This window comes from Wickerhamomyces anomalus (assembly GCF_001661255.1).
Source record: "Wickerhamomyces anomalus NRRL Y-366-8 unplaced genomic scaffold WICANscaffold_2, whole genome shotgun sequence".
Taxonomy (NCBI): Eukaryota; Fungi; Ascomycota; class Saccharomycetes; order Phaffomycetales; family Wickerhamomycetaceae; genus Hansenula; species Hansenula anomala.
Window position 1 is genome coordinate 1,266,129 of NW_017567111.1, and position 24,139 is coordinate 1,290,267.

At 35.7% G+C, this 24,139-nt stretch overlaps 9 protein-coding genes and 1 non-coding gene across 10 annotated transcripts; 6 read left to right on the forward strand and 4 right to left on the reverse strand.

The window, feature by feature from the left end:
- Positions 1-59: 59 nt before the first annotated feature.
- Positions 60-1,133, reverse strand: WICANDRAFT_40751 (IMPACT family protein). The gene has a single exon (XM_019182557.1). It carries the CDS (start codon positions 890-892, stop codon positions 110-112), a length of 783 nt encoding a protein of 260 aa, XP_019040295.1. The 5' UTR covers positions 893-1,133; the 3' UTR covers positions 60-109.
- Positions 1,134-1,177: 44 nt separating this feature from the next.
- WICANDRAFT_21514 (uncharacterized protein) lies at positions 1,178-1,351 on the forward strand (the record flags this gene model as incomplete). The annotated part of the gene is made up of 1 exon (XM_019180905.1): positions 1,178-1,351. A coding segment is annotated over one exon (174 nt), but the record flags the coding sequence as incomplete, so codon positions are not given.
- Positions 1,352-2,245: 894 nt separating this feature from the next.
- Positions 2,246-7,258, reverse strand: WICANDRAFT_83318 (1,3-beta-glucan synthase; the record flags this gene model as incomplete). Its single annotated transcript, XM_019185524.1, has 3 exons — positions 2,246-3,126; positions 3,211-7,035; positions 7,066-7,258. The coding sequence occupies 3 exons, from the start codon at positions 7,256-7,258 to the stop codon at positions 2,246-2,248; spliced, it is 4,899 nt and encodes a 1,632-aa protein (XP_019040297.1).
- A 2,856-nt stretch (positions 7,259-10,114) lies between these two features.
- Positions 10,115-12,010, forward strand: WICANDRAFT_77737 (Ytp1 family protein; the record flags this gene model as incomplete). The annotated part of the gene is made up of 1 exon (XM_019184602.1): positions 10,115-12,010. The coding sequence occupies one exon, from the start codon at positions 10,115-10,117 to the stop codon at positions 12,008-12,010; it is 1,896 nt and encodes a 631-aa protein (XP_019040298.1).
- Positions 12,011-12,715: 705 nt separating this feature from the next.
- On the forward strand, positions 12,716-12,815 carry WICANDRAFT_t33. The gene has a single exon. It is a non-coding gene; the product is annotated as a tRNA-Ser (tRNA).
- Positions 12,816-13,096: 281 nt separating this feature from the next.
- Positions 13,097-13,552, forward strand: WICANDRAFT_77738 (BUD31 family protein; the record flags this gene model as incomplete). The annotated part of the gene is made up of 1 exon (XM_019184603.1): positions 13,097-13,552. The coding sequence occupies one exon, from the start codon at positions 13,097-13,099 to the stop codon at positions 13,550-13,552; it is 456 nt and encodes a 151-aa protein (XP_019040299.1).
- Positions 13,553-15,487: 1,935 nt separating this feature from the next.
- On the reverse strand, positions 15,488-15,745 carry WICANDRAFT_27692 (forkhead box transcription factor; the record flags this gene model as incomplete). The annotated part of the gene is made up of 1 exon (XM_019181400.1): positions 15,488-15,745. A coding segment is annotated over one exon (258 nt), but the record flags the coding sequence as incomplete, so codon positions are not given.
- Positions 15,746-17,694: 1,949 nt separating this feature from the next.
- On the forward strand, positions 17,695-18,809 carry WICANDRAFT_104211 (uncharacterized protein; the record flags this gene model as incomplete). Its single annotated transcript, XM_019180404.1, has 1 exon — positions 17,695-18,809. Exon 1 carries the CDS (start codon positions 17,727-17,729, stop codon positions 18,807-18,809), a length of 1,083 nt encoding a protein of 360 aa, XP_019040301.1. The 5' UTR covers positions 17,695-17,726.
- Positions 18,810-19,291: 482 nt separating this feature from the next.
- Positions 19,292-20,296, reverse strand: WICANDRAFT_13167 (WD40 repeat domain-containing protein; the record flags this gene model as incomplete). Its single annotated transcript, XM_019180562.1, has 1 exon — positions 19,292-20,296. A coding segment is annotated over one exon (1,005 nt), but the record flags the coding sequence as incomplete, so codon positions are not given.
- Positions 20,297-20,756: 460 nt separating this feature from the next.
- Positions 20,757-23,607, forward strand: WICANDRAFT_61665 (pyridoxal kinase; the record flags this gene model as incomplete). The annotated part of the gene is made up of 2 exons (XM_019183226.1): positions 20,757-21,601; positions 22,134-23,607. 2 exons carry the CDS (start codon positions 20,757-20,759, stop codon positions 23,605-23,607), a joined length of 2,319 nt encoding a protein of 772 aa, XP_019040303.1.
- Positions 23,608-24,139: the final 532 nt, after the last annotated feature.

Sequence of the window (24,139 nt, forward strand, 5' to 3'; positions counted from 1 at the left end):
CTAATGACGAGAGCCCCAAGAAAACGGGCAATAAAAAGAGAAAATCACACCCTCCAACCCAATAGATTCATCACCAAATGCATATCATAATTCTTTATTTCTATGTAATCTATTTCTTTTTCTTTTTGGACTTTTTAGAGTCATTTTCATCAGCAAATCCAGCTTTGACAATCGCTTCTCTAGCTGTAGAGTTTATATGTTTGAATCTATCAGGACCAATATGGGTACCACCAAACCACCTACTTACAACCACTATCACGTTCCAAACATCCATGATAGTCAATAAGTGTAGTAAACGACCACCTGCAGCAGCTTCACCATCGTCATCACAATCCTGTACTCTCGTATTATCACTATTTTGGATTCTCCAAGCTGTCATGTTATGATTCGCTTTTGAAACCTTTCTCTCAGATTTCAACAATGCCAGTTTTTCAAACAACTCATCTTCTGAATCGACTTTTCTCACAAAAGCCATAAATGTTGAACCACGATCATATACCGGGTCAGAAGCAGTCCAACCTTCCAGTAGATTAACTTTTAGATCTTCGGGCTCTTCTTGAACAATTGGTTCCTCAGGTTCTTCTTCTGAATAAAGTATACCTTCTAATTCTGTGCAAAAGTCAAAAATGCAGACATTGCCTTCTGTAAAGATAGATTCTAATACTTCGGTGAAAAGAGTCTCAAGATATTGGTCGTCATGACCATTTGATCGCACTTGTAATATATGTGGAATCTCAGACTCTGGGTATTTTTCTGGAAATGACATCCTAACGACATATTCTTCATGTTGAGGTATCTTCAGATCTATCAAATTCTCATTCATTCGTGTCAAACATTCTGGGTAGATAGCTTCTATGGCATCAAGCTCGTCTCTTAAGTCCTCCGACACCATCTTGATCAAAAAATTTGCTTCAGCTGAACGAAAACAACGGATAATATCAGCCTTGAAAACTCAGCCAACACGATTGGATTCTTAGAAGACTTTGAAGAATTCTAGTCTTGATCTATGAATCGGAACATGTAGTGATTAAAGGTATTTTAAATGTTCAACAGCGTTTTTTATCGGTATGAACAACAAAATTTTCATTTTTATCATCACGATCAAAACATTAGGCACCTTCAACCAAGAGGTTTCTTGACACAGCGAAAGGAAGGCATTGAAATGAGTGATATCTTGAAATCAAAAGGTAACGAAGAGTTTGCTGCTAAAAACTATGAAAGGGCTGCTCAATTGTACGGTGATGCAGCTACATTAGATCCTTCCAACCCAGTCTTGTATTCAAACAAAGCTATGGCATTGATCAAACTATCAAGGTGGACTGAGTGTATTGAAGCTTGCGATAAAGGTCTATCTTGTCAACCCGATAATAAGACTAAAGTCAAACTTTTCTTTAGAAGAGGTAGCTCCTATTCAAAGCTCAATGACTTCCATAATGCTATAGAATCATATCAACTGGCATTGAAACTTGATTCCAAAAATACGAGTGTACTCAAGTCGATCGAGGAATTGAAGGCCCAAGAATCTCAATTCAAGGTGAGTTAAGCTTTTCTTAACGGTGATTGACGGTAATACTAACAGGAAATACACAAGAGAAGTCGTAGTGTTGATGAAATCAAAGCTGGGAAGAAACCAAAGACTCAATCACACATTGAAAGAATACCCATATATGAGGTTGACACATTACCAGAAGAATTCAAAAGTTCAACAGAGACTTCATCTCAGACTTCTAACTCTAGCTCTGTGAAATCTACACCAAAACCACAACCACAAGAGCTCACCAAAGAAATTATATCAGAACACAACACAAGACCAGCATACCCTGAGAAACCAACGGTTTATCAATTGATCTCCATCACTAAATGTAAAGACCAAGAAAAGCCATATGCTTATGAATACTTCTTCTCATTGTCTTCAGATACTTACAGATCATTGTTCGCTGGCGGAAGTATAGAACCTGCTCTTATAAATTTCATACTGGACTCCATAATATTTGCATTTTCACAAACCCCTGAGTCAAACGATTTCATAGAAAAAGTGTTGTCATTATTGTCTGCTGTTTCATCAGCTCCTAGATTCTCACTTGTTGGAATGTTTTCAGATAAAAGAAAAGTTTTTGAAATAAAGAAAAAACTGGAAGCTCATCAATTGGACTCCACAATGCTAGAATCGATATTTGAAAAATGGTAAAGGTCTACACAAAATCTTCAAATAAATACTGCTATTATATTATAATTCATAGACTGCTCAAGATCTTACTGCATTTTTCTTTTTCATTAGCTTGTAGGCTTTCAAACCTTTTTTTAGATTTGGACCATTATCTGGCTGAATAATTTGACGAGCAATATCTGGGACGTATCGACCAATATCAAAATGTAAAACATCATTTAATATGAACGGTAAAATGAAAAGCCCCACAAAAAATACTAATACCAAAAGAAGCACGAATGAATAAAACTGAACAATTAATCTTCTCCGTCTTTTTTTCTTTGAAGAAAGAATCTGAGGACGTATTTGTCGTTCAGGTTTCAACCAAAATAACAACAATGAATGCCAACGATCAATATAAGGAATAAACAAAATCGGTAATTGTGCAAATAGAATAAAATGACCCAAAACAAAATCCACTGTAAACATGCTCAATTCAACAACTTTGCATAAAAACTCTCTTCCTGGTTGTGTAAAAATTCCCCAACCCAAACTAGCAGTTGCCCATTTACCTGACCACCAAGCTCTATTAGATCTGTCATGCTTAAATTCTCTAGTTAAGAAGATGGAAATTATGAGTTTGAAAAACAATCCTTGAATCAAAATACAAACACACATACCAAGTACTGTGTTTTTGAAATCCCAATTTTGAGCAAACCACAACAGTTCAAAAAACACAATATGGTTCATAACTGCAAATGTATGAGCAATTCCCGATATGAGAGAAGGAAACGATGGAAGACATATTGAAAGAAACGGTCCAACCACTGCAGAAATGACAAAAAGGACAAGTAAGATAACCATGTTCAGCACAATAGGACCAAAAGCAAATACCAGGATCCTTAATAAGGTGTTTGTTGGAACAGCACTTCTAACATCATTTTGTGAGTTGACAAACAAATATGCAACTAGTACTGACGCTGTTAAAAACAAGTGAGTGAGAATTTGTGAAAACATAATGTTTAGTAAAGAGGGTCTTTTAAAATCAGAAGCAAGCTTGTCACCAGGCTTTCCAAGTTTCTTTTTCTTAGACCCTGTGACTTGAATTCTAATAGCTCTAACATGGGCAATCCAAGAGTCTCCACTCCATTTTGTGTTCCCAGAAGACAACCAAGCTAGATAATTCTTATAGTCAACGAAAAACTCATTCCAGGAAAACTGATTTGGATTATATAAAAATGGGGAGACAAGAAGTGCTAAAATGGTAACCCAAAAATATAACAATGCAATATCCCACATCGCAACTGAGATGTAAACCAATAAAAGAGTCCCAGTAGCAGCAAAATAGAAACTCTCTGAGGAAAATCTTGAGTAAAGTATAGAGAATGGAACCCTAACCGTTGCAAAACCTCTTCCTGTGGCGATATATCTTGCGCCACCAACTGCTAGATCACTGACTAAAGACTGTGCATAGATTTTACAAACGAAAACCTCAAATAACGGCGAAAACGATAAAAAATGTTTGCTCAACCTTGTAAATGCTCTCCAAAGACCTCGCTCTGTTAGCTCCTGAACAAATAACGGCACAAATGAGACTGAAAAGACAATAAAGATTGAAAGGATACTTCTCTCTAGCCATCTGATGAGTGGAATGAGATTTGCACAACCAGTAGGTTTTCTGGGGTCTGTAATAGGAATATGAGGGCTATAGTCACAAATGACAGATTCATGAACTAAAGCAGCAAGATTCACGGACACAATTAAAAATAATCTGATTGAAAGGATAATAAAAACATTGTTCAAGTGGAAGCCAGGATGGGCATAATAAAATGACAAAAACCTGTGCAATGGAAGCTGAGTACCAAAATAATAATATTCCCTTGATAGCATCTGTTCACCCATTCCTGCACCGATTTTAGTGTTAAAATTTAAAATTGAGCCAAAACCTAAATCTCTTCCTTTCCCACATTGTATATATTCTGAATGCTTGATTCTCCCACCGCGTAATATGGCTTGGATACCAGCATAAATATCCTCATTAAGATGCAATCCCTTCTGAGCTTTGGAAACACCACCTCTCGTTGACATGAATATGATATTTAAAAAATCTGGATGACCATAATGCAATTTTCCGCCAATTCTAGCCAAAGTTCTTGCAAACAAAGTTCCAAATGTTTGTTCTTTCCCAGCCGCAACATCGCCAAGAATACCAATATTCTCCGAAAAGATGTATTCTCTTGTACCTATAATAGCCACTGGATTGCTGGCCTTTTGTTCCTTAGACTCTTCTGGTTGGGGATACGGATCTGTTTGCTCATCTTCGCCTTCTTCGAACTCAGCTAAAACACTTCTAATTTTGAGACACTCTTCTAGGTAATTATCTTGATTGGCATCTATAAGCTGGATGTATTCACCTCGGCAGAAAATTAATGAATGATTTTGGTTATCTGATTTACCGTCACCTAATATTGGGTTTCCAGATAATCTGATTCTATACTTTGGTTTTCTTTGACCATTTTCCATAATCTCACAACTTCCATCAATTAATGAAGAGTAATAAGTTACAACATTTGTCTCTGGATTTAGTTCTTCTTCCAAGTAGCAAATTTGTAACTCTGGATATGCCCTTAGTAGTAATTCCTTATTTTCTTGCTCATCCTGATTGAACTCATTCATTCGTTGCATAGATACAACCATTCTATATTTCCGTAATGCCATTATTGAAGCTGCTTCAAGTTTCTTCTGTTCATCATTGTCAAAGTCCTCCAAATTTGGGTTTTCCACATCAAATAATAACTTAATAGCCCTTGAGTAGTTCATAAACCCAGAGATGGTTCTATACAAAGTTTGAGAGCGCAATGAAGCCCAAATCCTTGTTCTTAAAATATATTCTGGAGTTGCTGTCTTAAAACCAACACAATAGAAAGGTAAGTTATCAATTTTGTCTTTGGCTGAAAACATACCTGACTCATCATTTGTAGAACTTTCATTATTGACCTCATCGGCTAGCATTTTGGTATCTTGAACAAAGCATGACCATTCAAGCGGGTGAAGCTGCTTCAAATATTCTAAAAGTGTAACATTAGAGTACCCTTCATCCTCACGTATGATCTCTCTAAGAGTTAATGTAATTTTTTCGCTATAATGAGGTACCAACACTGTGAATGAAGGCATTGCATCAACAGGGGGAGGATCAGGCATTGGTGTAGATAGCGATTGAGCAAAAAAAGTGATTCTTCTTTGAGCCTCAGACTGTGCTTCAAATAACGATGATTTCATGATTTGATCCTCCTGTGAAACAAAAAATCCAGGTTCCTTAAGAATTGTAACTTCATGACCATCTGATCCAGTTTGGAGAACCTGCTGGTAAATCAATCTTTGCACATGTTCTAAAGATAAAAGATGTTCTCTGTACATTGAAATGATGATGGAATTCCATATTTGTGAAACTAAAATCTTGCTTTTCAAGTTACTTTCAGGAGCGGCTGCTATAATTTTGGAATATATTCTTTTTGGAAGTCTTGAAAAAATGTTTCTCCATGGTGTCCAAATCGAAACCCCAATGTATAATGACCGACAAACAGAATGAAATGTGTTGCAAATGATGTACCAGAGATAAGTATCTAAAAAGAACAAAACAAGATCTGTGAGATACATTAGACCTAACAAGATTTTGGGCTGGAAACGACAAATAAGACTGCCAATATAAACTTCACCCACACATTTATGCATCTGCAAAACACTCAACTCTCGAACTGGGTCTTTCAATGACAAAGTTAGGAAGAAGTAAGATTCAAGAAACTTTGCAGTGAACACAGTAAACCATAAACCATAAGACGATAACGAAGCTTTACCATTCAACTTATGGATAGAATTTGTAAAGTTCAAATTTGGCAAATAATCTCTATTCTTTCTTCTTTTCAAGGAACCACCAAATATAGATCCAATTGGAACAATTGCAAAATACAAACTAACAAATATGGACACGATGAACTGAGTGATAGCCAAACCAAGACCTAGCGTTGTTTGGATTTTCAATGGAATGAAGGCAAAAATATAAATGGAAGGAGCAGTAACGATAATAAATATCAAAATCAAAATCAACAACCTTGAAACCAAGGGTTGGGAGCCGGGCCATTTTCTTGGGATGAAAAAAAACTCCAAGATTGTGGCAATAATGTTGATGAATGTGCTGATTGATCCATTTAATGCCATTATTGAAAGTGTTGCTTGATTAGTTGGTTTATTATTGAGGTGCTGTTGGTAATTCTTTGTGTAAAGTGTTGGAGAGTTCAACGACGTGTATAGCCAGAAGGTTGCAATATGAATAATCCAAACTCTATTGAAATTCAAAATGACGTGACCCCAAGTTCGTTTTTCTTTATAAGTTTTATAAAAACATTTAGACCATTTGATTGAATTTAAATATAGATAACGTTCATGAGGTGGATAACTCACCAACATTCTTTTGCTTTTTTGAATTTGAATCTTTTCTAAACCTTTACGATACCAAAAAAACTGATTTATATCGTCGTATCCAATAGTTGAAGCATGATCTCTATCTCTATTGACGTAACGGCCACCGATCATCTCATAAGATTGATCTCTATAGTATTCATAAAGTGGTGTAACAACATGATCAAGGAAATTGGTTGGCTTCTCTAAATCTGGATAGTCTTTCTTGATTTTTTCCAATCCATAATAATAATCATTGCAACATTTAAAAATAAAACAAAGACACTCAGGCATAAATCTTATATTATTTGCTTCACCCCAACATAACAAGTAAATAGAAATTTGAATGATTGAGTCATGAGCTGACAAAGAATTCATGTTTTCAGACCACCTTTTCTCTGAATCATTCAAAGTGAGAACCACTGGCTCTTCTCCTTCCAACTCATTATCTTTACGATAAGAACTTTTGACTTTCCCATTTTTCTTAACATTAATAAAACCAACAGTATCGTCAATGTCTAGCTGAGCAGAAAAATACCATTTTTTGAAATTAGAATTCAAACCGCCGATATAATCTGCATGTAATGAACGTAACGCTTGATTTGGCTCCATTCTTGACGCTCTTGAATCCAATAATCTTAACAAATAATCAAACATATTTTTCGTATTATCTAATTGGAATCCAAAAATCTCCATCAACTCAATGAATATTAATTCAATCTCCTGTCTTGTGATTGGAATTGTCTCAGGGTTTTGCCAACATGGATAGGGGTCATAATAATTATCAAAAACATCATAAACACCTCTTTCAGCAAAACGCTCACCTTGGATTTCCTGGTCTCTTTGTTTAACAGTAGATTCAATTTTAATTCTTTCACTCCATCTTCCTGAAGCAACTTGTGGAGTTTTGAATCCACTAAAAGGTATGGCGCTACGACCAGTTAAAGCTGAATTGAAGCCATGAAATGATCCCTGTGCTGCTAAAACAAACAATTGAGTTAGAACAAAAACTTTTGGAGTTAGTGGGCTAAGGTATCAAATCGTACAAGGTGGTTTGTCTTGGAACTCTGGTGAATCTGTATATTTGCTTGAAGAATCCGAATGTGAGGCAACTGAGTCCGCATTATGAAACTCATCATCACCACTGCTTGATGAGTTGGACTCTCGTTGTGGCGACGGCGCTGGCATTTTATTGAAAGCTGAGAGGTACCGCCCTATCTGATGTTTCAGTTTGAGGATAAGTTTGAATTTTCTACTAATCTCGTTTTCATCTAGTTGATGTTCAGTTTTCTTCAGCGCTAAAGAAAAAAGTACGCGAGCATTTTTCATCAACACAAAAACATTTGGCAGTAGTCAAGGAAACATTAATTATGGGATCCTGATTCTTTTGAGTCTATTCTCAATATCTAACCTCAAGTGTGAAATTTGATTACTAGTTGCCACTATTGTCCAATGAACAGTCAAATAGCCAAATTCCAAATCAAAAAGAGCTACAAGTACGTTTTGCAACTGTAACTCAAGTTACAAACAATTGATACAATTCTGTTAAAACAAATCAGGAATCAGAAGCACACCAAATATCTATTCGTAAAACTTCATGATTTCATGTATAAAATTAGAATTTGGAGCAAATGTTCATAATTGAAGCTATTATTAGAAGTTGCAAGACCATTTGGGGAGTGCTAAGATGACCACCGGTTACTATTATTGGCTAGCTGCTTTCGATCATTGATAGATGTTCTGAAATATTATAGTACTTGAAGATTTACAACATGGTAATATAGAGCAAAGAATACTCAGCTAGCATTACCTGTTGAATACTGAACTCATGATATAATGCTTTTTGCTCTTATTATATGCTTGAGGCCCAGCTGAATACAACTGATTCAGTAGAAGAATGGTTGAAATACTCTTCACAGTGATCATATAATAAGACTTACCTTTACTTCAAGCGATTAATAATTAATATTACGTCGGCACAGTGTGCAACAGCTAGCTGTCTTGTAGAAAGCTATTTTTACTTCATTAGCGCCATTATATTTCATTAGTAAGATCATTATATTATTTATAGCAGCTCTTCAATTGAAGTCTGGTGCTCATGAGCAATATCGACTGTTCTAAATTAAGAACATGAGAAAGTCATATTGTCATCTTCAAGAAGGCTCAGACGATGATAAGCTATTCATGATCATGGTGAAAAGTTGTGCAACGTCTGATCTGTGAAAGGTGTAATCTTAAAATTACAGCTTAACTTTAAAAGATCCTTTGATTGTTCAACGGAAATATTCCTGGAAGAGCCCCTCTGGGGTGGAGGCTAGTGGGAGGCTGGGCTGGGCCTGTTTCCGCCTAGAAACCTTGTTCAACTAATTTCTACCAGGAGCCTCGGAATGGAGGCTACTCCGACTGGGATGAGGGTCCCTCAAGAGACAAAGGGATCTGAAAGTACATCATATTGCTTGCAGAATTCATTCAAAAAAACACTTCAAAATGTACATAGGTATGAATTCGATCAATAGAGAGCTTGAAACTGATTATCATACAGACTTGTCATACCATGGGCCGTCGTTGCTTTATCAGCTAGAGAGTACATCATGAATTGACCTGCCTAATGTTTTTGCCATGTACTGTTGTAATTTTTTTCAACTAGTGATGCGAAGAATCCAGTTAACTCCGGCAAACGGAACCACTTTGTTCCAACTTCTCGTTAATTCGACCCGGTCTCAAGATCACAATGATAAGTAACCCTCAATAAAATCTTCCTTCTTGGTTCCGAATACTAATGTCACTGTTTTTGCTCACAGATTCTACAAATTCTTACAGCAAAATTCCTCTCCGATATGATGTTGTTAAGGCCACAGACTTTTACTCATAATTTTTTTGACGGGAAATGCGGTTTTAATGCCAGTTTTTTGTTGCCAGCCAAACTGAAAAAAAAGTTAAAAACATGGTACAATTAACATTCATTAACAATCAAGAACATTACTGATCGGAGAGTGATAATTGGGTGCCCCCGATATTCTTCTAGGCTCTCCAATTCACACAGCCTATTGTTTCTTTAAATAACTCGTGAGCTAATTCGAAGCTTCAAATATAGGTATATTAGTAATTCTGGACCGGTAGAATGAGTAAGAATGTCGTTTCTGCCAGCGTATGCAAATAATTTAAGTCTGCCCTCGAACGGGAAAAAGATCATCTTCACAAGAAAACAAAAATGTTTATAAACATCCGTAAAGTACCTTTTGCTCATCGGTTTCAAAGTGTCGTACAACCATTATACTCTGATCCCTCCTTTATATCAAAGCTCCCCCAATTGTGGTCTGATTCCTTCGAACAAGACACAAATATTCACTTATAAACCATTGGGTTTGACACAATATCAATCAATTCTTCAAGTTTTAACCGCTGTTCTGAATAACCTTCAAATTCCATCAAGTTAAAACAAAATTTAGAAAGGGCGGCTCGAGAAAACGATTATTCAATTGATCAAACAGTTAGTACACAATTCCCATCAAGATGAAGTTATCCAAAAGACTCGTGATATGGTGGTTTTCACTTTCAGTTGTTGCCGCTATGAACATGGACCACAGTATGATGACAGATGATGAAAGTGAAGCCGATGTTGAGATCAGTACCTCAATCGGAAGAAACTCGTCAAGCATTGAACCAGTAGCTCATGAAATGAAACATCAACATGGTTTGCCCATCTTAGAAACCAAATTAACCCCAGCCGAAAGAGCCTACTGGGAAGCTTACAATACTACAACTTATTTCACCATTGATTCACCAAAAAAATCGGCACTTTGGGTTCATTGCTTTACTCTTTTTGCTACATTCTTTGTTCTCTACCCAGTCTCATTGGTTTTGAATAATGTCAATTCAAAATGGTATTTGCCAACTTTACTGATAAACCTCATCAATATTGTCATTTCATTGATTTGTTTGAAAGTGTTTGGTGCTTCGGTACCTGATCTATACCCAAAAAATGCCTATGCTAAAATGTCATGGATCTTATTATTTGCATTGATTACCCATTTTTGTTTAGCTGTTCTTTATAGTGCCTCCAAATGGGCTACTGGTATTGATCTGGATGGTGATGAGGCTTATAACCAACCGTTTATTCCATTAGATGATTTAGGAAATGATTCTAGACATGATCCTAGCAACGGAGCTAACGTTGATTTAGAAAGAATGGCATCGGGTGGTTCAAATTCACCATCAACTCTGATTGATTCCCATTCTGACAGAGAAAACAAGTACAAGGACTCAATTGAAAATCAGAATGGGACTCAAAATCTACCTTTTTATGATAAAGATTCTTTAGACCTTGGTAATGAAGATGTTGAGTTCAATACAAATCCACCACCTCTCAGATCACACTCTTCTTTCCTCGCAAGAGATCATTTTTTAAATAAAATTTTTCAATCTCCAGTTGTTCAGAATTTGTCGGGTAAATTTCATGTCTTTATTAGCATTTTATTCAAATGTTTCAACTATCCTATGCTAGGTTACTTGTTCGTTTATGTTATAACTGGTATTGCGGTCGGTAATTTATTTGGTAAAGCTAACAGAGTTTTCAACTTATTGGCACATTTCATTAAAGGTGGTGTATTTGTTACTTTAGGTATCTTTTCATTAGCTCGTTATTGTGGTGCCCTATCAAAATCCGGTTTAGCATGGAATAAGGCTGTCATCTTTAAAAATCAAGTCAATACTAGATCAATTTGGTATAAATTGACTCCTCATGGTATGATCACTATGGAAGGTTATGAAAGTTTCTTAATTTTCTTTTACGGTACCACAAATGTGTTTTTGGAACATTTGGCTTCTCCAGGTGGTGCATGGGTTGCAAAAGATTTACAACATGTTTCAATTGCATTCATGTATATCGGTAGTGGTCTTTGTGGTTTAATTACTGAGCATATTCTATCAGAATGGAGATTCAACCAAGTTTTAGTGAACACAAACATTAACCCAACTGCTATTCATGCTGGTTCTCCAGGTTATTCTCCAAACCCTTTCCCAGTTTTCACCATCTTTTGGACAGGTATTTTGATGTCACAACATGAACAAGCCTCTGAAGTTTCCACTATGATCCATATGCAATGGGGTTACTTGTTATCATTTGGTTCATTCTTTAGATTGTTGACATTTGTTCTTTTGATGTTGGTCCCAAATAAGAATCTGAATCCAGCAAGACCATTCACTGAATTGATCACTTCTTTTGCTTTAATCTGTGGTGGTGTCATCTTTATGCAAAGTACTGATCAAGTTGTTGAGGCCTTGGAGTACAGAGGATTGACAAGCATGTTTATCTTGAATGTTAATGTTGGTATTGTTGCCTTAGTTATGGGCTGGGAGATGTCATTGATGATCTGGAAACATTGGTTACAAAACAAAAGACAAATCTAACCGGTGAAATTCCGCTTTTATTAATTCTGCTTTTTTTTATCATTTATATTATCATACAATTACGTGTTGTTATAATGACTTATGTTTGATGATGACCACGTCGTGAACTATATGCTTTTTTTTTGCCCTATTTATTTAATATGTTTGACTCTGCCTTGCAGCTAGACAGCATGTCATATCTTTAATTTTTAATGATTAATCTTCACATTGCCATGATTAGCAGTACTAACTATACTACTCGATGTTTTAATAAACAATGCTTTTGAAGAAGTGTTTGCTCTCAATTAATATTTGTAGTACGTTATGCTGTACAATCTAACAGTTATGCACATGAATATATTACGGTTTAGTGTTCACCCAAGTGTACTGTATCGAGATTTCTAGTACTCTTGACTATGGCTTCATGTTTATGGTCAAACACTAGCTGAAGCTCGAAGCTTTCATTACAAAAAAGATTTGACAACACGGAAAACAGCTATTGTCTCTCTTCTCGGACCTTAAACCTTTGACAGATTTCAGCATAAAACACGCCACAGATCAACGAAGAGCTCTCGAAACTTTGTCAAAGAAGAGCTTTAGCCTAATACACCTCGCATATTCTAGTTATATCTGTCAGAATTGTTATATTCCAATTATCTGGGTCTTTTTTCTGAAAATCCTTTGGCACCACTAAGTTACTCAAGCGACTTTTTCAAGATGATTAGGGACACTATGGCCGAGTGGTTAAGGCGGAAGACTCGAAATTTTCAAAAGACTAGTTATCTTCTGGGCTCTGCCCGCGCAGGTTCAAATCCTGCTGGTGTCGAATCTTTGTTTTTGGCGTTTTTTCACTTTTTTTTGCAATTTAGAGCAACGATGGATATAATTGAATATGAATTAATTTTTTCTGTGTTTTTCCAGTACATTCATCTTTTATTTTGCTTGAAAAATGTTCTTTTTACGTTCAATAAATATCCCGTTCATTATCAGTTTTGCCACCGGGGCTTCAAACCACCGAGAAAAAAATTAACATTTGCATCTTCAAATCAGGTAAACATTACAACAAAAGCACAATTAGATAGCGAGTAACGAGATAATAAGCATAGAATGGCTAAGATAAAGAGTTCTAGAAGTAAGCAACCACCAGATGGGTATGATTCAATCAAGCCAACATTGGACGAGTTTGATAATAAGATGAAAGATGTTCAATCAAAGGCTTTAACAAAATCAGGTAGAAAAAGCGAAGCACTTTGGGATATTTTCAGAGTGAGCCATCAGAGATCAAGATATGTTTATGAGATGTATTATAAGAAGAAGCTAATATCCAAAGAATTGTATGATTGGTGCTTGAAGAATAGGAAAATTGATGCTAACTTGATTGCCAAGTGGAAAAAACAAGGTTATGAAAACTTGTGCTGTATTAAATGTATCCAGGGGTCTGAAAATAATAATGGCGGTACCTGTATATGTCGTGTTCCAAGAGCTACGCTAGAGAAACATGAAAATGTGAAGTTTAGTGAATGTATTAATTGCGGCTGTCGTGGTTGCGCAAGTACTGATTGAGAATAGCTAATAAGAGAGAAAGTTCATCATTTTTCTTTGACTCTGATTACTTGGAGTGAATGAAATAGTCCAATGAAGCTATGTCGTGGCTTTCCTGCTATGTTGTTATATGCTGACAGTTATAGTGCGTGCAGGTCTTTTCATAAGTTCAGGTCTTGCCAAAAGTTTTCCCAATTACAACGCTTCTACAGTACATTACTTGAAAAGCTGATTAAAATCAAATCATATTAAAAGATGGTGAAAGAAACAAACAATAACACTATAATACACACGTCTTCTGGTTGTATAAGACGAACAAAAAAAATTGAAAACTAACAGCATTTCACACCTTGGAACAAATTGAACAGAGAAAAAAATAAAATAAACCCCCAAAAAAATATAATAAAAAATTGTAGTATCCTTTAATAAATGAAATCTTTGATCCCCCTTTATAATACTAATGTACACTCGTAACCGTTACCTTTAAATCACAACTTGAAAATAAATAAAAAAAAAACTAAACCATCATCAACTGATCCTAAATCAAACAGTTGTATTGCCATCAAAATCATCATCTGTAGAGGAGCCATTCTGTTCCACTGTAGAAAGGCTATGTTTCTCCTGTTCCTTATTATCATCATTGACACTTTCCACAGCTCTTTTAACAACTGAACAAATATCAACGCCAAATAAATCAGAAAACCCATAAGTTCCAGAATTTTCAAAATAGGCAGACTTACGTTCTGTTTTCTTATTTGGTGATCCAAAAAAGCTCTTGTGATAATCATCATCACTATTTCTAGGAATACTTGGAGATGTATAAAAATCATCAATAAATGAAGGTGAATTCCAAAATTTTCTAACAATTGAGTTTGAATTTGGTGTTTTCATTCTGCTTGTTGGAGTTTTGATAAAATTGTAAAAATGACTAGCTTGAGCAGAATTTACCAGTCCACTATTTGTTATACTTTGGATGTTGCTTGATGTTGTGCTGCGTAGTGGGGTTTTTGTTGGATTGATGCTATTATGGCCATGGCCCAAAGCAGATGTGCTTATGTGTTGTTGTGAGTTTGATGGATTTGATGTGGCAGCAGTTGTTGTTGATGTTGTTGTGTTGAATGATGTTAGTCTTGATGATGGTGTCAATGGCTCTAATAATGGTCCAGTTTCTTGACGTTTTAATGGTGATAACTCAAAATTTGTGTTGCAACTAAATGATGAAGTATATGGTAATGGTAATGATATATTGTTGTTGTGGTGGAAATTCTTTGGTGATTCAATAGTAATATCAGGTTTGATCTGACCGAATATAACACGATCACCACTAGCTGATGCAGCCCAAGTTGTATCTGGTGCTTGTAAAGATGGAATGTTTCTCAAAGACCCATTACCAGTAGATACAGATTTGGTTTGCAACTTTTTTCTTGGTAGCTTTTTGGCATCTTCAACCTCACCTTCATGATATCCACCATCTTCTTCATCGTCACTTTCCATCAGATGTTTAGCTCTTGGTAATGAAAATCTTTGCAGTCCAATTGCAGTATGTGATTTCTTTAATGAAGGTCTTTCTTCTAAATCATTATCAATAGATCTTATTTGTGATTTTGGAGTCTTGGATAATTCATCAGCACTTGAACCTTCGTCATCATCAGATTCGAATTCACTGTCGTCATCATCATCATCATCATCATCATCTCTCTTATTGATTCTATTATTTTTCTTGAAACTCGCAGTATCGGATGATAATCTCTTATTTGTAGATTTCTGCACTGGTGTAACCACATCTTTGCTCACTGGCTTGGTTGCAGGCTCCGAAATGGTTGTAGTAGTAGTGGTGGTGGTGTTATTTGAAGAACCTGTGGTGATTTGAATATTTGGCAACCCAGATTCAAATTGAAGATTACCAAAAGACCTTTTGCCAGATTTTCCTTTAACAAATTGCATTTCAAACCCTTTGACAATTTCCCAATAATGACCTTTCCCATCAGATGATTTTTCAGTTTTAACAAAAGCTTTATTCAATGATAAATTATGTCTAATTGAGTTTTGCCAACCAACATCATTACGACGGTAGTATTTAAAAGTTGAAGATATCCAAGAATAAATTTGTGATAATGTCAATTTTCTATCTTCACCTCTCAAGATTGCCATCCCAATCAATGTAGCATATGAATATGGAGGTTTTGCATCAGAATCATGAACAATTTTTGGCATTTTGCTAGGAGATGGCAGTTCAAAAACTTCCTGTTGAATAGCTGGACTTTTTGGTCTGGATATGAAGGTTGGTTGAGGTGGTTTTGTAACTTTCTTTGTTGATGAGTTTGAAGGAACCGCTGGATCTGAAGATATATTGGTTGATGATGGTGATGAATATTGAGGTGAAAGTGGATTTTGAGTAGTAACCTGCTTTTTAGATCTACCAGTATTCAATGGGGTATCATCAATCTTTTGAGTATTCTTCTTAACTGGACGCGTTTCATTTCTACCAACCGTATGAGGAGGTGTAGTTAAAGGCAGTGATAATTCATCTGTTGTGTTACTTCTTCTTTTAGATGCTTTCAAAAACCTTGGATAATTCTCAGAAACTGTTGTTATATTCAAGTCTGTAGCATTTTTCAATGGTACCCTTTCATCTAATATGATTTCATTTGTACCTGCTGCTTGAAAACTTCCACCCAGTTGTTGAGATTGAGGGTGATGAGCCTGTTGACTCATATGAGAAGAAGGAGGTGGTGGTAAATGAACAGATGTAAGTGACTTGATCAAATTTGAGTTGAGATCTTGATTGAATTGCATATCTATTACTTTCAAAAAATTGTATCTATAGTATTGAGATTTCCACGCAGAAGAACAGCACAACCTAGCAAACCCCTATTAATAATGAAGACTAAATTGAATCAAGTATTTGCTTTGAGAATCCAGAGCAGCTAGTTGTTTCTTTGGTCCCTGGGGAGTAGTGTAACGCCAGTGCTTCTTTTGAAAGGAAATTTGGTGTTAATATTTGCACAGTTGAAGTGACAGGTGTATTAAAACAGCTATTTGAAGGCTTTCTTCTCGCCTGGTTGAATAATCCTTTGATTTAGAAAGAGCGGTAAGGGTTCTGGTGTTATTTTGTTTGTTGTCAGCTTAATATTGGGCACTATGGTTCTTGTTGGATGAGGGTTGATTGATTGATACAGGTTTGTCTTTTTGAAAGAAAGGGAAAGCAGAGCTGTATATGAGGCGGCAAAAAGAAGTGAAACTAGAAACGCGATGAAGTTTTTTCCTTATTGCTGCTTACGTAACGAAAAGTAAACAAACGCGACACGCTCAGATTTCACAAGTGAGTGAACACTAAAGACGTGAAATCTGCGTCTTGAAGCATGAAGTGAAGCTGGAAAGTGTCTGATTGGCCAGAATTATTCCCTGTGCACACAGTTACACGGGCAACTAGGGGCTTAAGCCAATATGTTCACGTACAGCCAGCGTCCACCACATGTTCCTCATTTTGAAAATCGGGATTTTGAAACTCCATAATCACGATTCACAAGCGTGCTACATGTAGAGAAATCAAACCCCAAATGAAGGTATAACTTCAAAAAAAAATTACGAAACCCTGTCAATTTGAGGCAATCTTAGAGTGAAGCTTCAACTTCTGACATTCGAGTTAGTTTTCATGGATACGCGTCCCTTAAATATTTTCATAATGGAAATCTGGCCCACTAGCCTACTAGTGGTTTCACCCATAAAGAACTTGATTTAGATATATTTTGTTTCAAGATCCTCTGTAATGAGTTGCAGTGTTTCAGTGACAACTTTCAAGTTCCTCAAGTTGCACAAAGAGTTATCAGTCAAATACATGATGCTCTTCAGATCTTCATTCTAGTCTGTGATTTTGAAGCTGTACATCGCCACACCCTTAAGTTATTTGTGATTTGAGAACAACAGAATTGTGTGTTCGTGGGTCGTCGCTAGTTCTACAAAAGTCATAAAGCTGAAAGAGCTTTAATCTTGTCCACGAATAATTATGGCTTGTAAGTTGTTACTGTTTACATATCGTGTCGGCCAGGGTCTGTAACCATTTCCAATCGCGTCGTAAATGGCAAAAAAAACTTTATGATGGATCAAACATCAACAACTCTCGATGAGACCCAACATTCAATACTCAGAAATTCTCACCTTGGACCCACCATCAAAAACCTCATCATTTCCAAAAATGAACTTACTAGGAGATCTCAGTAACATTACTGACCCTTTGGATTTCAAAACAACAAAAATACCCAAACTGTTCGAGATTGATTCATTACTAAGATGTCATATATGTAAAGAATTTATTTCAGCCCCAATGTTAACCAGTTGTGGTCATACTTTTTGTTCAGTTTGCATACGTAAATATCTTATACACACCCCAAAGTGTCCCATATGTGCAAAAGAGCTTAGGGAATCAAACCTCAGCAGGAATGTTTTACTAGAGCAAGTGGTTCTTAGTTATAGAAGTGTTAGAGATGATCTATTAGAAAACCTCAAGATTGCCAAAGAAATACCCAAAATCAAGAGCAACGAACCTACACAGCATTCTTACGATCTTGATCCAAATAGCAATAGTATTGAGGTGTTGGATAAAGAAGACGAAGATTATGATGATGATGTGATAATAATAGATGAACCAAAGAAAAGAAAGCCGGAGGCAAATGGCATTGAAAGCCTTTTCAAGAAACACAAATCAGAAACTGAGAAGAAAGGAACATGTCCAATATGTAACAAATTACTATCACTGAAAGTTTTAGAGTCAACACACATTGATGCTTGTTTAGCAAACCCAGAACCGGAAGTTGCCATCGTACCTCAACCTTCAACATCATCACCAAGCAAAAGAAGTACAAGTATACCCACACAGTCATCCACCCCAGCATCACCATCCCCTTATTTCCAACCTAAAGAGAATAATTTAAACTTGAAGAAGCTTACAAAATTAGATTATCCTTCTTTATCAACATCTGGACTAAAGCAAAAATTGACAAAACTGGAACTTCCTGTGGCTGGTACTAGAAATCAACTAGAACAAAGATATAATGAATATTTGATTTTGTGGAATGCAAATTGTGACTCTGTTGTCCCAAAGAACCCGAAAATTCTGAGAAAACAATTAGCACAATGGGAAAACTCTTTGAAGTTTAAAAATGGCAATAGTGAGAAACAATTGGATGAAAATGGCTGGAATTTATTAATTGCACAGGCAAAGAAAACTGCTTTAAAGAACAAAAAGGAGGGGGGGAGCGGAGGAAAAGAAGGAATCTGAGAAACCAAAAGATGAGAATCTTGAGACTGGGAAGGAAGAAGAAGATAAAAAAAAACCAGTTGAAGAAGAGAAAGTTGAAGCTATTGATGACTCAGAAGCTGATACTACAAATGAACAATTTTTCAAAGATTGAAATTATCTGTATAGTACATCAAACCAAACTAGAAGCATCTTCATAAATGTCACCATCTTCAGTTTTTTGCATAACTAATAGTAGAGACCTCGACAATGTCACCTTCTTTGATTCTTGTCACTGTTTCCTCAACGACTTTTGTTTCAGTAAATGTCTCTGTGATGACAGATTCTTCTGCAACACCAGTTTCTGGGCTAACATCATAATCATATGGGTTCTCATCAAACAAGTAATGGATTAATTTGTCAAATTCATCAAATTTCTCCTGTGGGATTGCATTTATCAAATAATAAGCAAAGAGGGCAAATAAGACAACAAAGATATGGAACTTCAACCAAAAGTAAGATTTGGCTATATCTTCAGGAATCTTGATCACATTAACGGTATTTGCAACACTAGTGCTGGCCAAGTATTTGCCATTTGGACTGAATATGACTTTGGTAATTGCAAAAGTGTGCACTTGTTTCAATGTTTTATAAACATCAAAATGTTCTAGACCTGCAATGATGATTGAACTATCATTACCAGAAACAGCAACGAGCTTGTCACTGACATCCAATGCTGTGATTTTTTGAGTTTTGCTATTCACCACTCTAGCTTTCTTAACTCTTAAGGCATCATCTTCAAAAATAACATGCGCTAACAACACACCTAGTTTATTTCTCAAGTTAACAGCCACTATTAAATCACCGTCTTTTGTGAATTTGACTTTGGTCAGGTTATACGTTGGAGCAAATCTATCATATTTAAGTATTGGTTTTTCACTATTCTCCACCACAACTAGGCTTGAATCTGTAATGTATGCAATTTGTTTACTGTTTGGGCTGATATGAACATCATTTATTTCATCTTTTTCATCAATAACGTCTAAGACTTTTAATGTTTGTGGATCAATAACCTTGATTGTACTTGGGACTTTAGATGAAACGACTGCAGCAATTGAACCGTCTTTAGAGATTGTGACAAACTTTTGATAATCATTTGGATCCTTGGTTTCTTCAATATCAGCAGAGGAATCAAAGGTGATTTCTTTCTCTTCTGTTAATTTAAATTTCCGTAAATGCTTGTTTTGTCCATTTTTAATGTTTGTTGAGTTTTCATTACAACCAATCAAAACTGTATTGCCACTTATGTCCAAACATGTTGGTGAATCATTTTTACCTTCGATTTCAAAAGATTTTTTAGATTCTAATTGAACAGAGTCGGCATAATCAACATTTAGAACCGTGATCTTGTTTGGGATACCATTATTGCCTTCACCTCCTCCACCAGTAACAACTAATGTTTTATCATCAAAAAATTTGGCTCCATAAACTGGAAAGCCGACATCATGTGTCTTTGACTCAATCTTGACCATATTATATATTGTGAAATAGGTATTTCAGAGCTGATAATCGATGAATTCACTAGCAATGGCTCTGTTGTTCTACCTTATAAGAAATCTCAACCAAAGGGTTCTTCAATTTCAAGATGAAGTGGCTTTTCAGCATCCAAACACCACTCCAGAAATCAAATACTGACACGTAATTCTGCCATATTTGAAAATGGTTACTCTGAGCTTATATATCTTCATCTGTTATCCAATATTTACATAAATTTATAGCCAATAATTATATTCACCTTGAAATAAATGCTAAGGGCGTTTTGTAAGCGACTCAGAGGTGTTTTAAAGACTTGATCCGTGTTGACGCATACTCTTGAATCATGATACTCTTTTCGCGAACCTGAGTCAACACTTGTAACGTCTATCGAGCTTCATCAAAGAGAGTTTGATACACTATCACATAAAAGCCAGACCTAACCCCCTTCAGATAATGACCAAAGAGTCCCAAAGAATCCATAAGCTGCTCTCTATACAGTCACATGTTGTCCATGGTTATGTTGGAAATAGTGCAGCCACATTTCCACTGCAATATAGAGGTTGGGACGTTGATGCTTTGAACACTGTGCAATTCTCTAACCATCCAGCGTATGGAAGCTTCAAAGGAACAAGATCTACCGCTGAAGAATTGAAAGAAATATATAAAGGCTTGAATGAAATAGGGACTGACTATGATGCCATCCTAACCGGTTATATCCCGGATGATGAAGGGTTAAAAGCCATAGGAGAGATCTGTATTGACATTTGCAGGAAGAATCATATAAAATGGATATTAGATCCCGTTCTTGGTGATAATGGAAAGATTTATGTTAGTGAAGGAAATATTGAGATTTATAAAGAATTGTTAAAGTCTGGTTATGTTAACCTGGTTACACCAAATCAGTTAGAAGTTGAAGTGTTAACAGGGGTGAAAGTAAATGATTTGACCTCACTTAAAAAGTCAATCAGTGAATTCCATAATCAATATCCAGGAATAGAGAATATCGTTGTTACTTCTGTACAATTTGATGACGATGTTGACCATTTATACAGTGCTGGTTCCACAAAGATCAATAGTTCCACCAAAAAAAGTTTCTATTTCGAAGTACCATCCATCAAAGCATCATTCTCAGGGAGTGGTGATCTATTTTCAGGCTTACTCACAAGTGCGTTTTTCAAATATTTTGATAAGTTCGAAGGAGAATTGAATGAATCAACACCAATAGAGAGACTTCCGTTACTAAACGCATTGAATGAAGTATTATCAATCGTGGAGAAAGTGTTGGTTTTAACTTATGAGTATGAGATTGAGCACTACAAGAGTATAGGGAAAGAACTTCCAGAGCCACTACGTATAAATGATCTTAAGCTGATACAAGCAAGAGACTATTACCTACAAGATCTAGCCACATTCAAGCCAGATCCACTTTAAATATATAATATAAAACATGTCTATTTAAAACAGTATTGCGTAATCATTTCTCCATTAAGGCTGGAAAGTGCAAATTTGTAGTTGAAGATTATAATAATAGATCAAATAGATAACTAAAAAAATCTGGTGACCGCACGATTTTGTTGAGCAGTCCATAATTTTTTTGGGGGAGAAAGCTCATCTCTGTCAATCTTTTACAACATCTCGCAACTATTTGCTATCTGAAACCTGAAAGAATCCTTATATTATACATTTTATCATGTTGACTGAACTTCCCAGCGTTGTCCTGTCAAGAATTTTGTCGTTTCTCCCGCAATCAGATGTTTGTTCAACTGCTCAATGCTCAAAGAAACTCCATCATGTGTCCCTCGAAAGGCTATACAAAAGAATTTGCATAAGAAAAGATCCTGTCTATCACTCAAATATTTGGTATATTGATTGTTCTTGGACAACTGTCTCAGGCTATAGGTCTTTACACAAGAGAGAAGACCAAAATGACTACATCATTCATCTCAAATTAGATAGATTAATCCAATCTTTACAAGACATCAAATATTCATCATTAGTGAAAGAGGTTATCATACTCGACAAAGTTTTCAATTATGAAGATAGCAATGGGCAGTTGTTAGATTTAATTGCAACACTCAAAGACAAAGCCAAAAATATTGAAGTTTTAGATGTTCCAGATTCGTTGCTCAAGGCCGTCTCGATTACTTCACTCAAAAAAATCGTTACAGATGATATTGATAAAATCAAAGAAACAAAAAATTTGAAATCCTTGACAATTAAATTGCATAGTAATACAGAAGAAAAGTTTCCAAGTGTTCTTCCATCTTTGAACAACCTTGAAGAACTGATCCTTATTGATGAAGAGTCTGCTTCCTTGAGGATACTAAAGACTTTATCAGAAGTTGGATTACAAAAGTTGAAATTAAAAAGACTTGCTTTCAATCATGTTCATGGTCTCCATGATTACAATGCTGTTCTGAGAAACCTTACTATCACATTTGTAGAAGAATGTGTTGACCTTGGATCCCTTGAAGAATTAGAGATGGCAATTGGGTGTGAAGTGAAAAACTGCGACTGTTTGGATACTTTTCTTGATGATCTGGCACCAAAGTTGACAAGTTTGAAGAAATTATCCATACAGGAAAAGACGTTTCATAGAGATCATTACTTATCAGAAAAATGGGATGTCAATATTAACAGATTCTTACTTCATTTACCAGAAGGTTTAAAATTCCTTTCAATTCGTCATAATCCACCAAGAGATGGGAAACTTGAAAACAATGTTGAAGGTAATTATGTCAGAAGAAGGAAATTGTATGAAAAAGTGTTGCCAACTCTCAAATCTTTAGAAGTGTTGGCTAGTCCAACGTTGTTGCAAACATGTGCCTGTTATGAGATTTTGGTCTCAGATTTATTATGGAATGGGTGTGAATGTGAGTACTGTTCTGAAGTTCTCAATTTATTTGACCATTATTTGATGAATCATCAATATTATGATGAAGAAGATGCTGATTTTAGAGATGTTATTGCACCAAGATTATTTGGGATTGGTGGTGTTGAACTATTGAAAAGGTTAAAGAATCAGTCAGACCTTGATGTATTGAAGTTTGGTCCTGGTGAAACAACATGGGATTTCCATGGTTATGAAAGCATCAACCATTTCAATGATTATGATTGTATGTTTGATGAAAGTTTTTTTGAACCATTAGCCGTTTGTGTGTCACATTTTTACAAAGGTTATCTCGAGTTCTTTGAGCAAAATCTTCCAAATTTGAAAACGGTTGTTCTCTCTGGTATATTCTTTACGATAGATTCTGACAGAACGATCAAGTGCATTTATGATAATCCAAAACCTTTAATATAGGAACGTTGTTGATAATGTGTAGAAATGCTCTTGATTTTATAGGGCGTTTTTAATTCCGATGGAACAGGTCGGAAATCGCAGGATGTTTTTGGTTGAAAAATTTGATGATAATTTTTGTTAGCGAAGACGATGAGATCGGGCCATTATCGAGTGCTTACGCAAAATAAGAAGAGATAGAGGTTGTTCGAGGGTGTTTCATTGGAATATTGATTTGAATCAATCCAATTAGAGAAAAAAAAAGGGCGATTTCCACCAACTAGAAAGGTTTTAATTCACCAAAAAAGAATAAATTTTGATCGAGCCATATTATTACAGGAAAACAGTCAACAGTACAACCAAGTTATGGTTCAATCTTGTCAAATACTGAAGGCATCAATTCATTCAAACAAACTATAGGGCACTTTAAGAGCTATTGAGAGCCATTTATATTGCCATGCGAGGCCTTGGGCTGGAGTTGCAAGTGCCGTCAATTCTGCAAAAGTTGCAAATTCTGAAAAATGGTCCACTAATATTCACAATATCATCATCCACG